We start from the raw sequence: 18,934 nt of genomic DNA, 5'->3' as shown, positions 1-18,934 counted from the left end.
TGTATTCGGGATCTTGTACTTTCGGTCACGACCCACAGGTCTTGACCATGGGTCAGGGTAGAAACGTAGATCGTCCGGTAAATCGAGAGTTTTGCCTTTCGGCTCAGCTCCTTCTTTACCACAACGGACCGATACAGCGTCCACATCACTGCAGACGCTGCACCGATCCGCCTGTCGATTTGCCGCTCCAACCTCCCCTCACTCGTGAACAAGACCCCAAGATACTTGAACACTTGGGGCAGGATCTCATCCTCGACCCGGAGAGGACACTCCACCCTTTTCCGACTGATGACCATGGTCTCGGATTTGGAGGTGCTGATTTTCATCCCAACCGCTTCACACTCGGCCGCGAACCGCTCCAGCGAGAGTTGGGGATCACGGCTTGATGAAGCACCACATCATCTGCAAAAAGTAGAGATGCAACCAAACCGGACCCCCTCAACGCCTCGGCTGCGCCTAGAAATTCTGTCCATAAAAGTTATGAACAGAATCGGTGACAAAGGGCAGCCTTGGCGGAGTCCAACCCTCACTGGAAACAAATCCGACTTACTGCCGGCAATGCGGACCAAACTCTGACATCGGTCGTACAGGGACCGAACAGCCCGTATTAGGGGGCTCGGTACCCCGTACCCCCGAAGCACCCCCCACAGGACTCTTCGAGGGACACGGTCAACCCGAATCCAAGATTCGACTTCCCGACGGACCCTCCTCTACAGCACCCTTGAATAGACCTTACCAGGGAGGCTGTGGATTGTGATCCACAGCCACAGTTGGAACGCACCCTCCCGTCCCCCTTCTTAAAAAGGGGGACCACCCCCCCGGTCTGCCAATCCAGGAGTTGGAGTGCTTTTGAAAGTGTTTCAGTCAGCGGTGCAGAAACGTGCTCACGGTTAAATTCATTTTGTAAAAGATTTCAAGTTCCTCTTCTTGCAAGTGATACTCGTACGGTAAGCATTGATTGTCAGCCACTTCACCTGGCCTCCACGTTTTGTGACACTGACCTGACTGGCACTGTTTTTATGGTGAAACACTTTTAATTCATTCATGACTGTCCACTTTAAGATTATTTTATTTGTTTGTTAATCTCTAAATGGTCTTGCCCGACCTTACATCTGTGAGTTGCTGCACCCTTCCACACCTGCCCGGTCGGTGCCTCCGGTCAGCAGACCGGACACAACTGGAGGTACAGAGGACAAAACGGAGGCTCAAAGGGGATCAAGCCTTTTTCCGGTCCCGCCCTTTGGCTAAATATTAAGCAATCTTCCTCTCTATCCACTTTTAAAACCCGTCTTAAACAGGGTTATTATAGTTTTGGAATTTTCATTTTAGTTAGTTTTGAGTTTTCTTTCATAAATTTTGTTAGTTTTAATTAGTTTTCAGGGCGGCTCTGTTAGTTTTTATTAGCTTTAGTAATTTAAAAAATGCTTAGTTTTAGTTTAGTTTTAATAATTTTCAGTATTAGTTTTAGGTTTGTTTGTTTTTGTTTTGTTTTTTTAAAAAGGTGTATTGTGCACTATATTTTTTTATAAATATGGTAAAAATAAAAAAGTAACGCATTTCTTACCTAATGTTACATTTCGGCTGAATGGAAAAAGGCAGGCGAGCCGAGCCAAAAGTCAAGTACGCAAAATTGTTGCCTCGGAGCGACGTCATCTGAAGATGCTTTTCTATTGGCTGCTGCTAGATGACGTCACTTCTGCGTGACACACTTTCAAAATCACATTTAAAATCATCCCCAAAGGCTCATGCATTAGTTACCAAAGACTAAAATGAAGGACATTTTTGCTATAATTATAGTTAGTTTTAGTTAGTTTTGTAAACATGAAATGTAGTTTCAGTTAGTTTTTTCGCTTTAAAAAAAGTATTTTTGTTTTTATTTTATTTTGTTAATGATATTGTCTTTTGAATTTTTGTTTTTTTCGTTAGTTTCCGTTACTATCGGGTTTTCTTGTCTTTTTCTGGTTGTTTCTTTACTCATTCACTGCCATTGACGGCTATTAACGTCAAAAATTCATTTGTACTATTTCTATTAGTTTAACATTTTTCCCTTTTTGTTAACACGAGTATGAAAACCTAGAAAAAAATGTATTGTACGTTTAGAAACGAATAAAAAAATTATGAATAATTGTGAGTTAACAATTGAAGTCATGCGATTAATTACAATTTTTAAAAAAAATTATCGCCTGACGCGATAAAAAAAAAAAAAGATTATTAAAAGTTAGGATTACATTTTTTTATCGTAATTAATTGCATGACTTCACGAGTTAACTCACGATTAATCACAAATCTTATATCTGTTCTAAATGTAAAATAAAAAAATATATGTTTTCATACTCTTGTTAACAAAAGTAGAAAACATGTTAAACTAATAGAAATCGATAAAATGAATTTTTGACGTCTATAGCCGTCAATGGCAGTGAATGAGTCAAGCGGCACAGCAAGAGTACCATTCAAGGCGCCTTGAATTGTAAGAAGAGCTAGCGGATTAAATTAGTGTTATATTTGCAGACTTACTTACAAGTAACGGCATGAATAAACCATCCAAGTCCCCGCCGAGCCATTAGTTTTTTTTCTGCTGCTTTTGTCCTCCTCCTCGTTCTTAAAATTAACAGTCAGGGTTTTGTTTCGCAAGAATGAAACATACATTTTGTCGAATTTCTCTTTTTGCTTCCCGGTAGGCTGCTACCTCCTCACTTCCAAATATGGGCACGCTGGAAACCAATCATTCACGTTGGCACGTGATTCTGTCATGTTGAGCAAGTGCAGAGTGAAAAGGGCTTAAAGATTGTTGTGCCCCGTGGCGGCACAGATCAGACGACACAGCTGAACAAAACAACACTACTCATCATTAATATTTATCTCATCTAAAAATAGATGATGTATTATCAAATGTTTTCGTTTTATTGAATGTTTTTCAACATGGCTTCTGCTAATGGGTTTTCGCACCCCGCTGCCATTTATGATCAAGCGTCGAGGTTAATTTAAGCAGCCCATGGCGACTTCTTTTCTGTAATCATTCCCATGGGGCTTTTCATAATAATCACTGAATGTTGTGAATGTGTAATGCAATTACAAAATGCCAGTTATGAAGGGAGCGTCTGTAATTTAGCTGAACTGCTGAGGGGGTCGGCGCTAATCGTGTCCTTATTAATAGGATTATTCCTTTTTTTTTTGTGGCTCCCAGAAAGCTAAAGTGAAGACGTAATCCATTTTCATTACCGTGCTAAGGTTTGTTTTGTGGCACTCTTCCCGCTGCCTCGTAAGGATTTATCGCACCGATACAAATCACGCAGTTTATTCTGGCGCGCGTGCACGCACACACGCGGAGAGTGAAGGTTAGGTTGTATTGTCCCTCCGTGCTGCTCTCATCCTTGAACTGCACACTTGAAATGTGATTTATTTGCACTTTATTTTGCGATGGCAACTTTTAGACATCATCGAGGGAAACGTGCAAGGGCTGTGCCGGAGTGTCCGAGATCATATGAATGAGCTGATTGGTTCCTGTACTCTGATGCGCTGCAAATACCGCGACTGACTATAGCCAATATCAAATCATTCCAGTCTTATGTTATTTAGTACACACAAAATGTTCATAAATAAAGACACAAATCATTCCTGGTGATGTTTGATCCCGTGCAAATGATGAGCAACTATCAACAGGCTGCTTTCCATAAAGCCATAGTGCCCCCTGCTGGATTTAACTTTTTAATGTACTGTAACAGCAAATTAAGGATCAAGGCACCATGTATATATATATATATATTTTTGGCAAGTTTATTCATTATTATATTTTAAATAGTTTTATATTTATTTTGTAAATTTACATTTTAATATATATGATGTCGGTACCAATACCATACTTGAGCCGTTTTATGATCAGGGACAAGAAATGAGAAAATATATATGAAACTTCATGCAATTTAAAATAAAAAATATATATTGGGATATGCAGGTCTTTCTTTAAAATCCTCTGTCATTTATGGGTGGGGAGTTTTATTTACTAGTGGTATCGGTATTTGCTATCAGTAGCGGTAACTGCTCAGGAGTTGCGTATCGGTCAGGAAAAAACATCCCTAATCTTGACCATGCGCCATGATGTGCATTTATTCAGTAAAATCAACTGACTCACTTTCATTTTTTACAGGTAACATATCATAATTCCATGTTTTAATAATAAGAATATGACTATTATCATGTTAGAGCGTTCATTCATGATCAGTCACTTGGGCTGGAGGTGGCGAGCAAATAAGGTGGAGGTAGCCGCTTCTGAATTTTGTACACGGGAAAAACCCTGGGATGTTCAAGACCTTTTTTTTTCCAGACAAATACCAGTACTAGTACTCAATACTTAAGTAGTCACCAGTACTCATACCAATACCACTAGTACTTTTTAGGCATACATTTCCCCCCCAAAAAAATCCAATGACAGACACGTTTAAAGAAAGACCTTATATGTCAATATAGCATTTTCCAAAAATTGCATGCAATTTATGGCAATTTTCTATTCCTCTAATTTCTAGTTCTTGGTCGTAAAATGGCCACAAGAGAAGAGTACCCATACCTTCAAATAAGGCTGAGTATCGGCCCAATATGATACCCGCTATCGGTACTCGCCCGTCCGTCCCTAATCAATCTGCAACACTTTAATTCTAGAATTTACTGCCAGTGCTCGCATTCTACAACATTCCTAGGAAATCGCAATATCCCATAACTGGTGAGCTATTCTTAGAACTGGCCCGTGACCAGCTCAAGAGATCCTTGGGGGGAGGGGGGGGGGGGCTACCTGGTGCCCACGGGTACCACGTCAGTGACCTCTTGAAGTTTTCCATTTGCAATATATATTGTGTATTTTTTAATTGTTAAATTTCTTTGACATTTTCAATAATATTAAAATTCACCTTTTTAATTTGAACTCTATTTTATGAATTATTATAGAAGTACTGTATCAATGACTTAAAGATGCAGCCATATTTCTTAGTTTAACATTTTTCCACTTTTATGTTCACAGGAGTATGAAAATATTTTATTTTACATTTAGAATAGATATAAAATTTGCGATTAATCGTGAGTTAACTATTGAAATCAGGCGATTAATTAACTCATTCACTGCCATTGACAACTATAGACGTCAAAAATTCATGTGAACTTTTTCTATTAGTTTTACATTTTTTTCATTTGATTTTTTATGAAAACCTAGTACATTTCTAACAGATATAACATTTGACTATTGAAGTCATGCAATTAATTATGAATACAAACTTTAATTGTCTGACGCCCCTTATTTTTAATAATAATTTTCTTTTTATTGTAATTAATCACGACTTCACTAGTTAACTAACGATTAATCATAAATTTTATATCGGTTTTGAATGTACAAAAAAAAATCTAGTTTTTTTTCCCACTTGTGCTAACAAGAGTATGTTAGCAAAAGTGGGAAAAAAATGTTAAATAGAAATAGTTCAAATGAATTTTTAACGCCTATAGCCGTCAATGGCAGTGAATGAGTTAAGATTAAAACTTTTAATCACCTGACACCCCTATTTTTTTTTCCAGTATAGGCAGTTACATTTTCTCAAAATATTTAAATGTTGCTACACTTGAACATATTCCCATCATTTAAAATATGTAAATTATTATTATCACCGTCCACTTGAAAATATTAAATCTAAATAAGATCTAGCAAAGAGAAAACAGGAAAAATATGACATAACATTTTCATTCATTCATTTCAAATCAATTCCCATCATTTGTTTATCCTTGACGTCCTGTTGTGTTTATTTTTGCCCAGAGGAGATCCTGCAGAGCTACGCTGCCCACTGGTGGTCTCCCGACGGCCTGCGTCTGGCCTACATGACAATCAACGACACGCTGGTGCCAAAGATGGAAGTCCCCTTCTTCACAGGGACGCCCTATCCCAACACTTTGGAATACCACTACCCAAAGGTAACTCGTGACACTAACATGCTGACGTTGTTGTTTTTCAGTCAAACCAGGAAGTAGCACGCGTGGCTTTTGGTGTCGCACCTGAAACCCAAACGGACGTATCTGCTTTCATTTTGGCCTCTGCAGGCTGGAGAGGAAAATCCCGTGGTGCACCTGTCAGTGGTGAGCCTCAACGGACCCCTGCACACCGTGATCATGAAGAAACCCGATGACCCCCGAATCGGGTGAGAGCCCGTCATGAATGTGCTTAAGTATGGAAAGCTAGTCCAGACTCTCCCTGCATGGTCTTTGTTGGCTTTTCCAGGAGAGAATATTACATCACCATGGTCAAATGGGCCACCAGCACCAAACTGGCTGTCAACTGGCTGAACAGAGCTCAGAACAACTCCATATTGACGTTGTGTGAGACCACCACAGGTGTCTGCATTAAGGTGAAACATTTTGCAGAGTGGGAAATGTGGCAGTCAGATTTTTGGTGGGATGTGGAAAAATCGCCTTCAATACTCCCTGGTTCGGATTACTTCATGTCACTTCTGTCCCTGTTATTTTTTATTATTATTATTAGTCCCCAGGATCTCAATTAATCAATCAAGACCAACGTTATTATTACATCCCTCTATTTATGTGTCCAGTATATTACAATAAATGGATAAATCTTAAAAAAAAAAAAAACATTAAATCCGGGGTTTAAATCAATCATAATATTTTAAATGTTTAAGACAGAGTTCCATGTACTGTATTTAAGTCATAACAGTTCAGAGGTCTCTATAAATAACCTATAATAGTAACATAATTACAGTATTTCCTTTTATGGAATACATTTCTAGATTATGAGGCCGAAAAAAAAATCTAATGAAATGCAAGCCCCTTTATGAGCCCTAAAAAAGGTTAAGATGCATGCAAAATTGGCAGAATTATTTTAAATTTAAAAATAAATAAATAAAGAAAGAAATTTCATCCAAAAAATAAGACCACCAACAAATGGCATAAAATATTTAGAAGGAGCTCGAGGATTTAGCGGTTTGGAAAATGGATGGATACAGTATTCAGAATGGCATCATCTTAAAATTAAAATGTAATTTTAAAAGGACTGACTCCTGCCCCCGTGTGGCCAAAAGTCTGTTATTGCATGATTAGCTCGCCTGTTATCTTTAATTATTCTTGGGGTCAATTTGAAATGTAGACCTCCAGAAAATTTACCGGTCGATCTACGTTCCTGTCCTCACCTATGGTCACGAGCTGTGGGTCATGACCGAAAGAACGAGATCCCGGATACAAGCGGCCGAAATGAGTTTCCTCCGCAGGGTAGCCGGGCTCTCCCTTAGAGATAGGGTGAGAAGCGCGGTCATTCGGGAGGGACTCAGCGTCGAGCCGCTACTCCTCCACGTTGAGAGGAACCAGTTGAGGTGGCTGGGGCATCTGGTTCGGATGCCTCCTGGGCGCCTCCCTGGGGAGGTGTTCCGGGCATGTCCTACCGGCAGGAGGCCCCGGGGACGACCCAGGACACGCTGGAGAGACTACGTCTCACGGCTGGCTTGGGAACGCCTTGGGATCCCATCGGAGGAGCTGGCTGAAGTGGCTGAGGAGAGGGAAGTCTGGGCTTCCCTGCTAAAGCTGCTGCCCCCGCGACCCGACCCCGGATAAGCGGAATTGAAGACGGAAACCTCCAGAAAATTATTATAAATATGTTTTACACAATTTTATGTTTGTTTGTTGACCAATATGTTTGTTACTACTGACATGTTTTATATTCTAATGTGACTTTTAGAAACATGAAGATGAGAGCACGAACTGGTTACACAGACAGGTAGGTGTCAAACATCTGCTGTGTGTATACATAAAAATGTACGCACTGTAAACACGCAAACAATGTTATCCTCACGACTCACTACAGAACGAAGCGCCGCTTTTTTCACACGACGGACACAAGTTCTTCTTCACACGAGCGATTCCTCAGGGCGGGAGGGGGAAGTTCTTCCACATTTCTATGTCCACCTCCATGGTATGTTTTCCCGCGATCTGATCTTTTTTCTCACAGTTTCAGTGTTGATGTTTTGTCCTGTCTTAGCCTAATACGAGCGCAGACATCCTTCAGTCGTTGACCTCGGGAGACTGGGACGTCACCAACATTCTGGCCTACAATCACCAGAGGAACCTCATGTCAGTTTGGTGGCTTACTAACGTTTGCAATGGCAGGCTTATCGGCGCTCAATTGGTCTTTTCTTCTTTTTTTTCCAGATACTTCCTAAGCACAGAGGATGACCCCAAAAGGAGACACTTGTACAGGTAGGTGCTATGCTATGCTATGCTATGCTATGCTATGCTATGCTATGCTATGCAAACTCATGTTATGTATGGTATGCTATGCTATCCTATCCTATGTAATGCTAACTTATGTTATGTTATGCTATGCTATGCTATGTTATATTTATGCTATGTTTTGCTAGTTTATGTTAGGCAATGCTATGTTATGTTATGCTAACTTATGTTATGCTATGCTATCCTATGTAATGCAAACTCATGTTATGTCATGCTATGCTATGCTATATTTATGCTAGGTTATGTTATGCAATGCTATGCTGTGCAAACTCATGTTATGTTATGTTATGTTATGTTATGCTATGCTATGCTATGCCAACTCATAGCATGTATGTTATGCTATGCTATGCTATGCTATGCTATGCTATGCTATGCTATGCTGTGTAATGCAAACTCATGTTATGCTATGCTTTGCTATGCTATATTAAGCTATGCTTTGCTAAGTTATGTTAGGCTATGCTATGTTATGTTATGCTAATTTATGTTATGCAATGCTATGCTATGTAAACACGTGTTATGTATGTTATGCTATGCTATGCCAACTCATGTTATCTATGTTATGCTTATGTTATATTTTCTAGGCTATGTAATGCAAACTCATGTTATGTTATGCTATGCTATTATGGTATGTTATATTTATGCTATGCTTTGCTAGGTTATGTTATGTTATGCAACGCTATGCTATGCAAACTCATGTTATGTATGTTATGCTATGCAATGCCCTGCTATGTAATGAAAACTCATGTTATGTTATGCTATGCTATTATGCTATGTTACATTTATGCTATGCTTTGCTAGGTTATGTTAGGCTATGAAATGCTACGTAATGTTATGCTAACTTATGTTATGCAATGCTATGCTATGCAAACTCATGTTATGTTATGCTATGCTAAGCTAGTGCCATTATTGTATGTACAGCAGGTGTAGTGTGCAAGTCGCATTAAGTCACGTGCGTACAATGGCCTTTTACAGCACAGACACGATTCCTCCATTCAACCGCTGCTGCCTATCCTGCCAGTTCAAGTGCGGCTATGTGGACGTGTCATTCAGTCACAACATGCGCTACTTCCTACTCAACTGTAAAGGTGAGTGAAGCTAGATCATCTTCTTTTTTATCACAACGACAGTAATCCCCCCCAGTATTATTTTTCTTTTGGGGGACTTATTCACAGATATTTGCTGTATTGTGTTATTTCTGTAATGCCTATTTAGAAAGATGTCACCAAAGACCTAGCCAACATGAAAGTAGTAATTGATGTCGAGGAAGCATGAAGAAGGGATACATCTCAACCACTCTACGATCTTTGTTTGTCAGGAAGGAACAATGTTTAGCTTTTAGTTACATTTTTTTAGGTTGTTGTTGTCAACCCATCCTCTGTTTTTCATGGAAACCGTATATTGAATGTTTTGCAGCATTTATTAAAGAATTTGGGGGGTTTGAGGAAATAACCTTCATTTCAACGGACATCATACGCAGATTTTCTTTATTTGTGTGGGCCGGCCTCCAATTGATTACATGGTTTAATCGACTAATATAGTCAATTATAAAAAAATTAAAAAAGTAAAATGTACAAATGTATTTTTGTAAAAACATTCATTTTAATATTTTATTTTAATATTTAATCATATATTGTGTAACAATGTAACATTATTAAAGTGTACAAAAAAGTATGTAATATAAAGTTATTAGTACTTGTAAATAAAAATAAGACCTGTTGAAAAAAAAATGTTTTTACCAACAGCAATAATAAAACACATTGTCAAATTGATACTTTGCTGACAGTGATGTGTCCCTATTTTTGTGACCAATAAGTCTATACTGTAAACCAACTTTTGGTTTGTGCACCCTTCTTGGCAGGGCCTGACATTCCTAGTGTGGCCATCTACAGAACAGAAGACAAACAGAGTAAGTTTCCTCTCTGGGGCTTTTTATATTTGCACTAACTTAACTCGCATGTTTGTGCGCAGAGGTGCTGGACGTGGAGACAAACGAGCGAGTCAACACCACGTTCAACAACATGCAGATGCCCAGAGTGGAGTATGAGACCATCACCATAGACGACTACAGTAGGTGTTTTGTGTGTAATTGACATCTGCTGTACTGTACGAGCTTCCCCAAAAAAAAAATCCATTAACTGTTGTGTGTGTCCTGCAGTCCTCACCATGCAGATTCTGAAGCCAGCTGGATTCGTAGACACAGCCCATTACCCCTTACTGCTGCTGGTGTAAGTACGACTAGACACAAATGGCTACATGTGCTCACATTATCCTCCTCCGGTTTGGGAGACGGAGGTCTCCGAGATCAGATGAGTGGAGCAGAACGCGTGTTTTTCAATGTTTGCTCAATGTACCAATTTTGAACATCTTAAAAGATAGACTTCACAATGATGGGGGAGAAAATTGGCAGTTGACATGTTAGATTAAGTGTTCTCAAACTTGGGTCCAGAAAAGGACACTTTGTGAGCCAAAATCGTGAGGTCCGCAAATTAATTTGCAATAAATTATCATATCAATTTTTTTTTTTTAATGTGCACATGGCAAATGGCAACGAATTACACAAAAGTCGCATTAGTACAGCAATGAAGTATTTTATTATTTTTTTCAAGAACAAGTGTATTTTTCAGGAATATGCTCCTGTTTTTTTTACAAGAACAAACAAAAACAATTTTAGACTGTATTTTTTTGTTGTATTTTTTTAAATTCACTTTCCTCATTAAAGTTTGACTTTTATGTAGGGATGTAACAATATCCAAACATTACAATACAATATCACGATATTGTGGGGCGATACCAAAAAAGGTCACAATATTGTAAAAAAAATTAAATAAAATAAAAAAGAGAGAAAGAGCTCATACTAAAAAAAAAACCACAACATTGAGTTTTTGTACATTACAGCAATGTATATAAACAACCTACATTCTGTAATAACATTTCATATTTTGGCACTTACTTGCTAATGCAAGCACATATCTCGGTTCGACTCGGTTCACAGGCATATTACGTTCCCCTTCATCTGACCATTAGCGTATTTTTTAAACATAGAAGGGCCTAAACATCCCTTATGAAAATTAAACTGCCCAAAAAAAACTAGCCACCAGAGGGTGCTAGAACTGCACAAATGGAAATCAACCTGACTTTTTTTTTAGCAGAGGTGCTGCTTTTAATATCATGACATGATGACGAAGATATATTGTGGCAGTTTTAATATCGCGATATTGCCGTTATCGTTAAATCCCTACTTTTATGTCATACTGTATTTCAAATAACTTTGTTCTCATAACCTATTTTTTATTTATTGCCATATTAAGACTTTTTTTCTCCCCCATTTTTTTTTTCAATTTTAATATTAATTGTACTGTATATTATTTTTTATTATAGTATTATATTTTTGAGCCGATCAGAGTGTCTTAAAACCCCCCCGATTGCCAATCCGATGAGAAGATGTGCAAAGGCTTTTATTTAAACAATGTGTTTATCCTTTAGCTCCAGCAGATGTTTACGTTAAAGGTGGTAGCACAGGTTGTGTTTGAGCAATAAGCATAACTACATGCATTAAAGTAAATCAGTTAATAAATGTTTGCGTATGACATTCAGAATATTTGGTTCATGTCAAAATATTGGGGTCATTTTTCCCCCATTTTAAATTATGTAAGTAATTAACTGATCAGGAAAAAGAGGAGGATGAACACGTGCATCCTCATAACATTACATGCTGAAAAAATGAACACATAACAGGTGCTCTTTAAATTTGCCGGGCAAAAAATGTTGATAAGAAAGCCTTTTTTTTTTTTATCGTGATTCATCAAAATTCTAACATGGGATTGACCTGATTAAAAAATGTAGTGTTTGACAGCTCTAAAGATAACATTAATTAAACCCGAAAAATTCTCCCATAAACCGTGATAAACATTCAATACATGGAAAATGTGGGGGAACCCGACACCACCCCCAAATTATTTCAAATATTTGAAAACATTTTTGGGGAAAAGAAAAATTGTCTTATTAATGATAACAGCATAGAACGTCATGATTAATCTGCAAATGATGACATTATCTACTAAAAATGCAAAATATCCGCCGATCCAGTCCAGCCAATCAGATCTGCGTAAAGTCTAATCCTCCTTTTGTTCTTGTTGAGACTGCTGCTACTTTTGGAGTAAGTATTGAGAAAGAGCATCAGAAAAGAAAAAGGCACAAGGTGCATCGTTTGATTGCCCGTCTGAAGCTCGAAACGTTGTCTTCTCCCAAACAAAGCGACGGCACGCCTGGCGGCCAGATGGTGACGGAGCAGTTCCAGGTGGACTGGGCCACCATTCTGGTGAGCAGCTTCAGCACCGTCGTCATCCGCTTCGACGGCCACGGCAGCGGCTTCCAGGGGACCAACCTCCTCCACAAAGTGCACAGGAGGTTGGGCAAGATGGAGGAGAGGGACCAGCTGGAGGCGCTCAGGTCCGACTTTTGGGGGTGGGGGTGTATTTCTTTTTAAAGGAAATGTTCATGTATGCTGTCATTCCCAGGTTCATATCCAAAGAGCCGTACATCGATAAAGCTCGCATGGGAGTGTATGGAAAGGTAACGCTTGACGCCATTCTGCGAGTCGAAAAGTCAATCTGATGCACACGTGTGATTTTGTCGTGCAGGCTTATGGAGGATATTTAGCAACACTGCTGCTGAGCTCAGATGAGTTCACTCAGCTTAAATGTGGAACTGCAGTCTCGCCCATCACTGATTTCGAGCTTTATGGTAAAACTCAATTTGATTTGCGTAACCGTGAATGTCTGTGCCAGACAATGTGAAACCGATTTGATATGAACGCCATTGCTACTCAAATAAAAATGTTGACATACCCCGCTACTTATTTAATAGTGAAGCAATCACATTAATTTTTGTAAGCCTTTGTAAGTCTACAGGTGTATTTTTTAACTAATTACTAAAGATGTTTAGAGAATATATTATATATAAATGTCAATAGTAGTTATTTATTAAAATACAATTTAGGAAAGAAATGTATTATTACATGCAAAAATTACGGAAGTGCATTGCAGTGTTGTTTTTCATTTTTTTCAGTTTTATGGATTTTTTTCAGTTTTATGGATTTTTTTTCAGTTTTTGGGGAATATTTTTTTCTGTTTTTTTAATTTTTTTTAATTTACTATCATTAAAAAAATATTCAAAAATAATTCAGAAAACCTGATTTAAAAAAATCTATAAAACAGAAAATAATAATAAAAATATATATTCTAAAAAACAAAGCCACAAAAATATTTGTCAGAAAACAGGAGGTGGTTGTTTTTTTTCAAGTGAATACATTACGCTTCCGTACAAATACAACTGCTAAATTAAATTAAAATAATGTAAATGGAGGCAAATCAGATTAACATTTGATTATTTTAACAGATTAAAATCTCAGGTTGGATGGATGTTTGATGTTGATGAATTTAGAAAATTTATAACCAGATAAATTTTGGGGGTTTATATATAAATTAGCGCTGTCAAACGATTCAATTTTTTAAATCAGATTAATCGCATCTTAGAATTTTGATTAATCACGATTAATTGCTTAATAAAAAAGGCTTTTTATCAACATTTTTTCCCGCCAAATTTGAAGAGCACCGGTTATGACGTCTTCAATGTTTTTTGATCCACTGCACACTTTTTGTCTATTCTGTTAATTATTTGCATAACATAAAATGGAAAAAAAAATGACCCCAATATTTTGACATGAACAAATATTCAAAATGTGATACAAAAACATTTATTAAATTCTTTACTTTAATGCATGTATTTGTTTATGGCTCAAACACAAAATATAAAATTTTAGCAAATGTATTGTAAAAAAACAAAAAAAAAACACGTGCAGATCTACAGGTTTAATCCCAGTAATTTCAATAAAAAACAGACTAAGTGCAATTTCTGGAGAAATTGCATGGGAATGCTGAAAGCTGAATGCTAAGATTTGAATGCATGTGCTTATGAAGTCAATTGGAAAAGAAATTAGGTGAAAATTGCGAATTTTTAATTGTAGCTAAATGATAAATAAATAAAAAGACGACTTGAACTGCAATCGGTCTAAAAGTGGGATTCAAACCATCGCCTCCTAGCCACTGAGCCTACAGTGGATTTGACGTCATCATTGAAGTGTTGTGAAATGGTAGTGAAGGATGTCTTGCTGAGAACCAGCGTGAGCGCGTCATTGAGAATTGTAATAATTAAACATAACATGTGTTAAACAAAGAATAATGAAAGATAAATTGTGTAAAAATGACAAATTATCTATTGCAGATGAATGATAAATGGGGGGAAAAAGAAAAGTTGAACTTCAATCTATCTAAGGTGCAAAACGAATAAATACAAGCATATCCATAGCCTGCGAGTCATTTCATTAAAAGCATCCAAGCGTCAACATGTCTGCCATGAGGCCGTACAGTAAAAGACACACTACACCCCCTCCCCCCCTTTTTCCCGCAGTGTCGGCATTTTCCGAACGATACCTGGGCTCAAAGACCGATTCAAGAGTATATACGGTAACATTTTAATGTCTTTCAAATCATTCATCGGTTAAGAGTATGTTTATGACTGTGAGCGTTTTTTGTGTGTGCGTGTCCCCCAGATGTCCAATTTAGCTCACAGAGCAGGTCAGCTGGTGCAGAAGCAGTACTTGATCATCCACCCCACCGCAGACGGTATCCAATGCGCTACAAAGAATATCATATATATATATTTATTTATTATTATTTTTTTTATTTATTTTTTTTACTGTGTTGTTATTGTCTCTGTCTATAGAAAAAGTTCACTTTCAGCACACGGCCAAGTTTATCAACCATTTAATCAGCAAGAAGGCCAATTACACTCTTCAGGTGAGACGTATGCGCGTGTTGTGCTTTCTGATGACGTTTCAAATGGACCGTCTTCATTTTCATCATTTAAAAAAAAATATATATAGAAATGTATATCCATTTTTGTTTTTTCTCCCAATGGGTCTGTTTATGTTGATTCTCTGGTCTCGACATCATAAATAGCAGGAGTCGCCTGTAATCCTTAAAAGTTGTTCCCCGATCAGATCTATCCAGACGAGGGTCACTTCCTGCACAGCGAAGACACCCAGAAGCACCTGAGCCGCTCGCTGGTCAACTTCTTCGGGGAATGTTTCCGACTACCCGAAGTGGTGAAGGACGAGGAGCAGGAAGTGGACGAGGACGACAGCTAAACCCGATCAACCAGCCGATCCCCCCCCCCCCCCCCCAGGCCAGTTATCACAGCACAATATGCAACGCGTACGAAAACAAAGCGAACCCGAGTCTGAAGTGGCAAACCCGCACATTGCGACGGGGCTCAGCTTCCACCCTCCCTGCTGTCCTTGACTGCTGCCCACCAGAGGGAAAGTGAAACAGATCTCCTTGCCGCTTTTTAAGAATTGGACATGTTGTTAACGCCGCCCTCGAGTGAGGAGAAATGGGGAAATCCTGGGAAACTGTAAAGACCTCATTGACAACCTACAGGCCAGAAAATGCACTCGGTGAGAAAATTATTAGTTACAATAATGCACTCCATAACAAAAACCTGTCACATTTTGCGCCCATTCTAATGCTCAGTTTTGATGACGTGTTTTTTTTTGTGGTTGCAAATATTTTTCCTCAGAGTGACAAACAACTATCACGGTTAAGGTTTGGTTTTGAACCAAAATTATCTGAATGGTTGATGCATCGTGCCATGCTTCTCTAAACTTCCAGCGCATATATTTGAACAGGAAATGCGCACATTCAGCAATTTAATGGATGGAAGTCATTGAGAATTATTGGATGTGTAAAAAAAAAAATTTTTAAACTCTGTAAAGCACAGACCACAGACTTAAAATGTAACTTAATTTAATGTAATCATAAGTTATTTATTTATTTTTTTGTACTCTTTTACTTGCCTAGCCTGACCTCACATCCCTGCACTCAATACAAAACGATTGACTGCCAAGCAAAAGGTTTTGTTTTTTTAATAAAATTAAAAATAATTACTTATTTTAAGTCAAAACTATGACGGCGTATTAGGGCCACGTCTAAATATATATTTTTTAGAGGGTGGGAGCATGATTCAGAGAAAAAACTTTATAAAGTGTCAGATTTACAATAAAATCAAATAAAAACTCAGAAACTTACGAAAAATACACATAGTGTCGCTATTAGGGGTGAGAATCTTTGAATGTCTCACGATTCGATTCAGATTTTTGGGTCTGCGATTTTATTCAGAATCGATTTTCGATTGATATTCAAAATGATTTGATTTGACAATGATATTTGCTTCAATCTATAGATGTGCAAGGAATTGTAAGGATCTACTCCAGTCTGACTCGCTAATTAGCATTAGCGTGCTACTCGCAGCACTTTTATCACTCAAAAGAACGGCTTCACACTGATCGTGACTTTTTCCTTTTACTCTCTAATGTGGCTACAACTTAACAGTGTATTCGACCGTGTGAAACCACACTGCCCCTCAGTGGCCAAATCGGGTACAACATAAACAGTGCTCCAAATAAAGGCAAGTCAGTATAAAATAATTTAAATAATATCGATTTTGGGACATTTAAAATTTATTCTGAATCGTACTAAATGAGAATCGCGATTCTTATGAGAATCCATTTTTTTGCCACACCCCTAGTAACTATAGTGTAATGTGAGGCTTCGTTGGTGGTCAATGGAACACTGTTTATAAATTGAAAAGCACCTCGCCTGTTTTCTGAAGCTGCACTCTGATTGGTTGTTACCTGAGACCTGAGCAACATTGATGTCATCTTCAGTCAACAGCAAGTGGCAAAATGGCCGCCCACGGAGATGGATAAAAATGGCTGGATTTTGCTGCTTCACTTATATTCCACTAATGCAATATTAAACAGAATAACATATTTAGGCTAGTGCGGCTGCATAGAACATATTGTCAACAACAACAAAAAAGGGGGGAGGGGGGTTGACTTCCCCTTTCAAACTAATACTCTACCTGTACTTTTTACCCACGTCAATCAAAACTGAGCATTATTAGGTGTACCTAATCTTGTGGTGGACGAGTTTGATTTGAAAGTATACATTAAAAATAAAAGCAGGCTATTATTCAATAGACAGGACCGAGCACATGTTCTGCGTTCCATGATTTGGTATACGATGAAGCAGTTAAAGGACTGACGAGACGTCTGCAGGAAACCAGCACTTTTCAGCACAAAATATCGCCCCCTATCTACATGGAGACTGAACTGCCAGTTTCTGATGACCTTGCCAATGAGTTACTGGTTGTTGTGATCACAAGTACGGTAGTACTCTCTGTTTAGTGTTTTCCGCCCAATTAGTGCTGTGTGTCTTTTGTACACGGGAGTATTAAGGAGAAACTGAAAAGAAAAATAATAATTAATTTAAAAAATATATATTATGAAAGTAAAGGGGTTTTTTTTAAGTTTAGATTTTCAAGAATAAAGTTGTACATGTTTGACAATTTACAACTTATCGTCCTCATCGTAATGGCCCAAGTATTTTTTTTTCCAGAAAGCATGAAAAACAGAACCAAATAATGCTTCATTATATTTATTAATAATTTAATTCATTGATTTGGCCAGCAGTGCATTATTTTGAAATTTTAACTTTCTGACTAAAAGAAAAAAAAAACATCCTTTCCATACATTTAATACAATTGTTAACGTAAACAATTTTTTCTCGACACATTTCCCGACTATGTACTGCGATTAGCTTAGTTTAACTAACTACTAACTTAGCTAACCCTAATGAGTATAAGCGCTATAGAAAATGGATGCTAATCTGGTAATAAATTATTTTTATTTTCAGGGTGGCCCTGATACTCCTTCGTACTTTTGCGTGGCTGCGGCAATTTGACAAATCAAAGGCACAACGTTGTAGGCCATCAAATGTACATAAAAAATATATATATTCCGTAGCGTGCACTTTTGTTGTTGTTCTTTAGTCACCGTGCCTTAAAAGTGGGCGAACGTTCAATGTTAGAAGCCCACTTGACAATGGAAGTGAAGGAATATGACTTTTTTTTTTCTGTTTGTGAGCAAGAAAAACACATTTTACAGCGTGGAAGATATTCTACTGGTTTATAAATGTCCATTTACAACAGTAGCTTATCTCCATGTTGAAGTCTTATTATGTTGTGAATTACTTTTGTGTGCTAAATGGCTAAATATCTCTCTCTCTCTCCCTCTCTCTCTCTCTCTCTCTCTCTCTCTCTCTCTCTCTCTCTCTCTCTCTCTCTCTCTCTCTCTTTCTCTCTCTCTCTCTCTCTCTCTCCCCCCCTCTCCCAGTCAAATTATTTAGTGTCAGTGGTTTGTCAGCTGATGTACAAAGTGTATAAAATAAGACATTGTTTGAGTCTTTATGTTGTATGTGCAACTTGTACATAAAGCATTTTGAACCATACCTTTTTGGCGGCTTCATTTTTTTCTTCTTTGTAATCATGCACTGAAATCCTGATTTGAAACCCGAACCATACTTTGAAAACCAAGGTCACACATTTTGACAGTTTGACAAATTATTTTAACCCAGAATTTTCTAGCCGTTGTTATAAATTAGGACTCTGGTTTGAAACCCTACTCCTACTCTCAAATCGTGCGTTGAACCCCTAACCCTAATTTGAAACCCTAACCCTAGTTTGAAACTCTAATTTGAAACCTTGATCAAAT

The 18,934-nt window shown here is 37.9% G+C and overlaps 1 protein-coding gene across 8 annotated transcripts in view; it reads left to right on the top strand.

The window, feature by feature from the left end:
* Positions 1-18,671, top strand: part of dpp6b (dipeptidyl-peptidase 6b) — a 122,807-nt gene extending 104,136 nt beyond the window's left edge. For all 8 annotated transcript variants that reach the window (XM_086080085.1, XM_086080104.1, XM_086080076.1 and 5 more), the window contains 18 exons: positions 5,789-5,943; positions 6,070-6,167; positions 6,248-6,374; positions 7,712-7,750; positions 7,838-7,945; positions 8,012-8,103; positions 8,182-8,229; positions 9,235-9,347; positions 10,121-10,168; positions 10,231-10,329; positions 10,418-10,487; positions 12,517-12,711; positions 12,780-12,834; positions 12,903-13,005; positions 14,731-14,786; positions 14,873-14,945; positions 15,046-15,119; positions 15,323-18,671. In XM_086080085.1, coding sequence (XP_085936211.1) covers positions 5,789-5,943; positions 6,070-6,167; positions 6,248-6,374; positions 7,712-7,750; positions 7,838-7,945; positions 8,012-8,103; positions 8,182-8,229; positions 9,235-9,347; positions 10,121-10,168; positions 10,231-10,329; positions 10,418-10,487; positions 12,517-12,711; positions 12,780-12,834; positions 12,903-13,005; positions 14,731-14,786; positions 14,873-14,945; positions 15,046-15,119; positions 15,323-15,469 — 1,700 coding nt within the window. In that variant the 3' untranslated portion in view covers positions 15,470-18,671. The remainder of the gene's footprint in view (positions 1-5,788; positions 5,944-6,069; positions 6,168-6,247; positions 6,375-7,711; positions 7,751-7,837; positions 7,946-8,011; positions 8,104-8,181; positions 8,230-9,234; positions 9,348-10,120; positions 10,169-10,230; positions 10,330-10,417; positions 10,488-12,516; positions 12,712-12,779; positions 12,835-12,902; positions 13,006-14,730; positions 14,787-14,872; positions 14,946-15,045; positions 15,120-15,322) is intronic.
* The last annotated feature ends 263 nt before the right edge of the window (positions 18,672-18,934 follow it).

This window comes from Leptonotus elevatus, chromosome 1, assembly GCF_054856555.1.
Source record: "Leptonotus elevatus isolate MCC_2025b chromosome 1, RoL_Lele_1.0, whole genome shotgun sequence".
Lineage (NCBI taxonomy): Eukaryota > Metazoa > Chordata > Actinopteri > Syngnathiformes > Syngnathidae > Leptonotus > Leptonotus elevatus.
The sequence above is the reverse complement of the archived record's forward strand: the minus strand, read 5'-3'. Positions and strand labels throughout refer to the sequence as shown.